This window comes from Armigeres subalbatus, chromosome 3 (genome assembly GCF_024139115.2).
Source record: "Armigeres subalbatus isolate Guangzhou_Male chromosome 3, GZ_Asu_2, whole genome shotgun sequence".
NCBI classification, from domain to species: domain Eukaryota; kingdom Metazoa; phylum Arthropoda; class Insecta; order Diptera; family Culicidae; genus Armigeres; species Armigeres subalbatus.
In genome coordinates, this window is record NC_085141.1 from 198,699,359 (window position 1) to 198,706,026 (window position 6,668).

General features: G+C 39.1%; 1 protein-coding gene across 2 annotated transcripts in view; it reads left to right on the forward strand.

Annotated features, from left to right (window-relative positions):
* LOC134225410 (coiled-coil domain-containing protein 42 homolog) overlaps nucleotides 1-5,661 on the forward strand; it is a 174,563-nt gene extending 168,902 nt beyond the window's left edge. For both annotated transcript variants that reach the window (XM_062705468.1, XM_062705470.1), the window contains exon 7: nucleotides 5,193-5,661. In XM_062705468.1, the coding sequence (XP_062561452.1) occupies nucleotides 5,193-5,546 (354 nt within the window). In that variant the 3' untranslated portion in view covers nucleotides 5,547-5,661. The remainder of the gene's footprint in view (nucleotides 1-5,192) is intronic.
* The last annotated feature ends 1,007 nt before the right edge of the window (nucleotides 5,662-6,668 follow it).

Consider the following 6,668-nt stretch of genomic DNA (forward strand, 5'->3'; position numbering starts at 1 on the left):
AATCGATAAAAGCATGATAATATCAGTTATTTTATATACAATTGAAGGTCATATGCATAGAAATTGTAATATGCACTGGGCACACACAACCATTCAAAAGTGTAAGAAGGGTTGCGTTCACTGTAGGTGGATTAAGTCGGGTTTTTCTGTAAAACTCAATTATTGTGACATGTTATGGCGATAAAATTTATTCAAAGTATGAAACAAGAACAAAAATTAATCAGGACCTTCTTGCTTCGTCGGACGATCAATGAAAAACGATTTTTCCCCTTCGGTAACAACAGGTTGAACCACTTTCATTAAAGAAGTTTTCTTTCCTTCTTCAATTCCTTGAGGAGCATTTTGCCAACGTACATTTGCATCAAATCAAAAGAAGATGAATCCTTTACAACCAACATTAATTCCTTCTTGGAAAACAATTAGCAGTATTTAAGGTCTGTTGATATTGTTTGCGTATCCAAGTTCATAACGACTTTTTTTCAAACACCACTTTTCGTATGGAATCCACGTACGGGCGTGGCTTGCAGTGGTTTATCGCATACTCCAAAACGGTGAGCATTGAAGATGTCAGTTGCTTGCATATCAAGTACGTCAACATTGTTCTTTGCATTGCCAACCACAGACTTGAAGTTTTCATAACTGACGACACGTTCATGGCGCATTTTGGAATCAAACGCCGCATGGAAAAAGTCAGTGGCCTTTAACGTATGCTCCGATTCAAAGTTCTCCAACAATATGCGCTCGACTTGAATTTCATTACTTTTTATGAGTAATGTGATGTGATGGAATAAATTCCAGTTCTTATTTTGCGAACAACAATTATCCGACCAAAAGATAATTGTCTTCAGGACAGCGTACTTCATATTAACTTTGAAGAAACAGCTAAGGATTTCGTTGGCTGTGCGACTGACTCGGACCAAATGCACGCAGACAATGGGTATGCTCGTATGTAGGGACAAACAGGCTCAAAGTTTTCATTAAAGACCAGCAGCCTTTACGAGAAAATAATGCTCTTGAAGCAATCCAACCGTGGAAGCCATATGACCTAGAAAATAAGTTCTTAACTTACAAATAATTGAGATTTTTTTGCAAATCCACAGAAAAAACTGCTTCACCTGGTAGCACTTTGTCAAAATCATCTCGATAAGACAATCGTGATTCCTTTGGACGTTGAAGATGTAGTGCATGTCCTTTTCCCGGGCAAGGAAACTACGCCACTGCCGCTAAAAACCGGGTGTTCAACCTCTTGGACCGGTAATGGTAATAACGTTTACCGGCTCCGCAAACAGAAAACGATCACCTGTTTCTTTTTTTTCAATCGAACCCGAGGAAGTCCTCTTCCAATTCCGCGCCACTGGATTGTCTGTATTGGATATTCCATTTCCGGTTCCGCTTCTACCGACAGCAAAAAATCACACCAAAGAAATACAATCGTCGCTCGCGAAATGTAGAAACAAATGAACAACAACTATCTCTCAGTTCACGGTGTGACAAATATGCGTACATTTTTCGCCTGACCAGTGAATAAGGCCGGCATAAGTGTCACATTCGCAGTTTGATAGAAAAACGTGGAAAAAATAGTTGTTTTTGGCAATGTTCCAGTCCGGCCCAACGAATATGAATATTCTTTTATAGTTTATTGCGTTAAAGTCAATAAAAAAGCGAAATTATGCGATAATAGGATGAATGCATTTTGAAACTTCAAATGGGTTTTTCTCATTTTTCTCGTTTGTAACATGTGACATTTATGCGTCCGACGGCAGTGAAGATGTCGTCCAAAACCGTATGGATGTTCTTGAGCTGGACCATAAACAGCTTCAGCGCTGGCGGCTTCTTATCCTTGGGAGGCATTGGTGTACGTCACTCGATCCGACAAAAGAGAAATAGGATGGTGTAGAGATCCAAAAGTCCTAAGCTTCGCAGACATATACTATAGAAGCCTACCTGGAGAACAATATGCTGCACCGAGATCAGCTAGACCGCATCCAACAGGATCACGTCACGATCGTTCAGCTCACAGCAGGTACGGATACACAGCAACAGCACACGAAACACAACTCGTAATAATCAATTGGAGAAGAGGAAAAGGGCATGTAATATTCCGGAAGTCCTAGGCTTCGGCAGGCATATACTGTAGAACTCACCTAGGAGAACTAACAGCTTTACGGTTCTATTCCAAAACCGTTACAAACTTCCAAATTTCACAGGTGGGGCATCCAATGTATAACAGTAGCTCAATAATCAGGGGGGGATCCAAGAAGAGGAAATATGCATGTAGTATGCAGAGATTTAGGCCTCGGCCAGACATATACTGTTCAACTAACCCGGAACAACATAAACAGCACCAATCCAAATAGAAAAGCAAACGTATCCAAATCGAGATGATTGTTCTGGTAACGAACAGTTTTTATGCAGGGACTCGTAGCCAATGAATTGAAGAGGATAATTTTAAATTACAAAGTGTATATTTCTGCGTCCCGCTTCGGTGACATATACAATTCAAAGCACTCACCCAGACAGAAGATATACGTTGCCGCCTCTTCAACCACGGCGAATCGATCGTATGTTCCGGGATGCCAACGGTGTCCTAGATCGGTGTCCTAGCGCCCATGCACAATTCGTCTTGGATCGTCTCGGCAATCACCGCAATCCAATACAGCGAGGTCCAGGGAAAAATGTCGAAAAATGTGTTAGTTTCATGCAATCCTAACGACGACTGGACATATACTGAACTTAAATATTTACCTGGAAAACCAGTTTATACGTTGGTTCAGTAGTCCTCAGCAAGCCGATCGTCTTTTCCAAACCGCGAAGATGGACCTCAATCCTCGAGCGTAGTGATCCTTGTAGTGTCGTGATGAAGAACCCCTGTCTGTGCACAACTCGATGGCTACCGCGCCAAATATCCGCGAGTGAAATGATGGCTACCCTTAATTGTTCCGATCCAATGGCAATGGCTTCACAATGGCGCAATAATCCTCCACAATCGATTCTCCAAATCCGATTAAAGCCAAGCTCTTTTCAATCCATTTCCGGTCCGTCCGATCCAGTTCGTTTAGGACCAAAATGTTGGGGAACTGTTCACCTTCTTTCCGCCTTCGATTATTATTATCCAGCCCTCCAACACTCGACGTGAAAGCCGACCCAAAAACACAGGCTAATTTCCACCGGCACTATTTTTTAAAGGTCTGGGATCGTTTTCCTTTTGCCACTTAATGAACACACTCGATTACATAAACATCGTTTTTAAAACAAAACTACATTTATTGAACTAATAAATACTATACGACACTACATTTATTTATCTTAAGCTAGCGTAAGAAATCCAGCTTTACCCGGGTGTTGCAAATGTCACAATGAACTTTTTGCAGCACCGCACTCTAGATTAATTTCCGAGCGTTTGTTTTTTTTCCTCAACAGCTGACCCAAAATTGTATTCTAATGATTTTTCACATTTCCCCGTTAAATTCATCAACTTTTTGAATATACAAACCTTACGAATCCCAAAACGAATCGATTAGGGAAAAAATCTTGCAAATCAGTAGCCCGTTCGGGAGTTAAATCATCAAGAAGGAAATCTAAACTCATTTTTATTATATAGATTAACAGTTTTGCTTAGAACTAACACACGAAAACGAAGTAAAAATCAAACGCGCGCGGCCTCTACGCTCGTCCGTAGCCTTTTTGGTTCTGGTGCACCTAACACCTACCGGTCATCATCTGATCGGGATCGCACGGTGCGATGATTTAGATCGGGTCCGACGTCTCTCATGTCCACTCTCACGTTATCAGCTAACTAAAATCACCACGGCAATTCGTTATGGACGACATCATATTGCCTCTCTTCATCATCTTCGTTCGAGCTATATCGTCGTCTTCCACTGCAACAGCTGCGCCGTGTTTATATCTTGCGCCGGTAGCGTACAAATACCGTATCGGTAGACGATGAAAGCTGGTTGGAATCAACCTTATACATTGCAATTATCTCTTGCAGAAACAGGGTTGTAGTAACTGGGGTGATGCTATATCCAGACAATCACTATTACGCCTCATTCATTTTTCGTGAAAATTTTCGTTAAGCAATTACAAAAAAATTATGACCGCAACGGGAACCTAGAAAATCAACAAAAATGACGGTGGGACGCGGTCACCCCGAGCAAAGTTTGAAATCAAATTGAAATCAAAATTTGCTGTCATGATGTCAATTATTTGATTACTTCAATTGATCTCGTATGGATTAACGGTTAACACAGCAGAATTGAGAGCATATTTTTACACTGTGGAATCATATTTTGCTATCAATGAAATCAACATGATTACTAAATTTGATTTTTAATTTGATAACAAAATGAGTATTCAACTAGATTATTTTTATGAGCATTAATAACAACAACAGCATATTTTGTTTGCAGATTGCTTTTAATCTTCGTAGAACACACTTTAGATAATCGACAGCATAATTTGATGTAAAGCTGCTATCATTATGATAACTGAGGAATGCATATTGAAAACATGTTGCGATATCAATTTGTATTAACTAACAATTGACATCAAATTTTGTTTTCAATATAATCTCAACAGCTCTCAATCTGCTCTCATTTTGTTAACCGACTTTGCTCGGGACTACAGCCATATCACCAAATCGTCTACATGTAGGAAGTTTAGGTTATTTGTTCCATAAAGGCTACTCTTTTTGCAATAATTGGTGAAGCACGAAAAGGAGGAAAAGAGTGAGAAAACGAGCAAATCAATTTTTCGCGGCACATGGTTATCTCTCATCACACCTTTATTCTTTTCCCGCAAACCGATTTCTCGGCGAAAATCAGCGTGAGGGAGCATTCTCTGCTCGTGAGAATTACGTTCCCTGATACGGATATATTTTACACAATTCCGAGAAAACAACAATAAACTGTTTTTGTACAAATTGACACCGAATCTTTTGATTTCTTCAATATAGATCAATATTTTTTGGGAAAACTCAACACCCTAATGTATTTCTATGATCATACATTCTAATGTATTTCTATGATTGAATCTAAAAAATATTCTGTAGCCAATTTATTGTTATGAATAGTAGAATCACCATATTTTGTTTTTCTATCATATTTTTTATTTGGGTGTAGGTGGATTAAGTTGGGCTTTCCTATATCAGCCTCCTTTATAACAGGAATTATATATGTACTTCATTTCAGGTACGTTATGTACGCGCTTGGGAGGAGTGTTTGAAGTGGGAAAAGTCTATTACCACTGCTAAAAGCTATATGGCTGCCAATGAAATGAAAACTAGCTGTATGCTTGATGCTATCTATCATGTGTACAGTCTAATTCGCAAACGCCGTGGAGAACATCCAAAATTTTTGCGAGGAAATGTCGGAAAACAGTTGGATTTCATCAAAGAAGAAGCTGGAATCATGCAGGAAATCCATCATTTGGCCATCATAAAACTGGCTAAGGAGAATATGAGCTTAGCGGCAGAAAAGGGTTCTGTAAAAGCCAAACCTCTCATCTTTCCAGTATCAAAGAAACCCAAGGCTTTCGGATTTTAACGTGCACTTGCATTTACTGAGAATCTTGATTTTGTTTTTCGTATATTACAGGATTTTGCTGTATTTCCAAACCAAATTGTGATGTTTTTTTTTAAATAAAGATTATACACATTTAGTTGTACCGGAGATTTCTTATGTTCCATCAGCCCATCTACATAGAGTTAATTATTTTTCAAACTGAAATTGTTGTAGAGACGAGACGCATACGTAGATACTTTCGCACTATCCAAGAAAGTAAGTATCATCGATCCAATTATAAAGTAGTAGGTTTTTACCGAAGACCACTTTAAAGTCTGAAGTGGTCTTTGCTATGGGGCTCCGGGCCTCATATAGAAAGTTCATTTTTGGAGCGAACATATAGCCTTCACGTATACCGTGGACCCCCGATAATGTGAACGGTACCTCATTCAAATTAACGGGGTTCATTTTTAATTTGAACTTCTGGTTACTCTATTTGCATCAGAAAAATTGGTTTCTGGCTGCTCTCTTTGCGGGTTTGTTTTGATTCTGCATTCCGTTCCACGATGTTCCATTTTTCATTTCTCGATTCCACGTGTTAAATGACATTTGAACCATTTTTAATTTGAACGATGTTCAAACGAACGGGGTTCAAATTAAAAAGTGTTCAGATTAAAAGCGGTCATATTACCGGGGGTCCACGGTACTTAGTAGACGAGAAAGACAAAAAAGTATTTTGGTCATAATTTTGTTACTGGCGTAATCGGCAACAACGTGGCTATTGTAGTTATAAAAAAAAGTTGTTTTCTGTTCAGTAATTAATATTCCTATATTATTCTCTTTAAAAAAAACATTTGTTAATTAAAGTAGAAATTAGTTTGAGAACCCTAGTATTGTATAAAATTCGAACTTCATAATTCACTCGAAGAGGTATCGTCGGACCCCTTGTTAGAAATGAGGAGCAAACTAGGAATGCTGCAACACCAGATCCGGGAGAATGAAGTACAATGAAGGACTCATGGAGAGGGGGAGCAACATGGAGAATGGTGAGAAGAGAAAATGTTCGGAAATGAGGGGTTGAGTAACTCGGACTCTGAGGAAGAGGATCAGTATAGATCGGGATTAGGAAGCATCATTAACGCAAATAAAAAAAAAGTTCCTCGT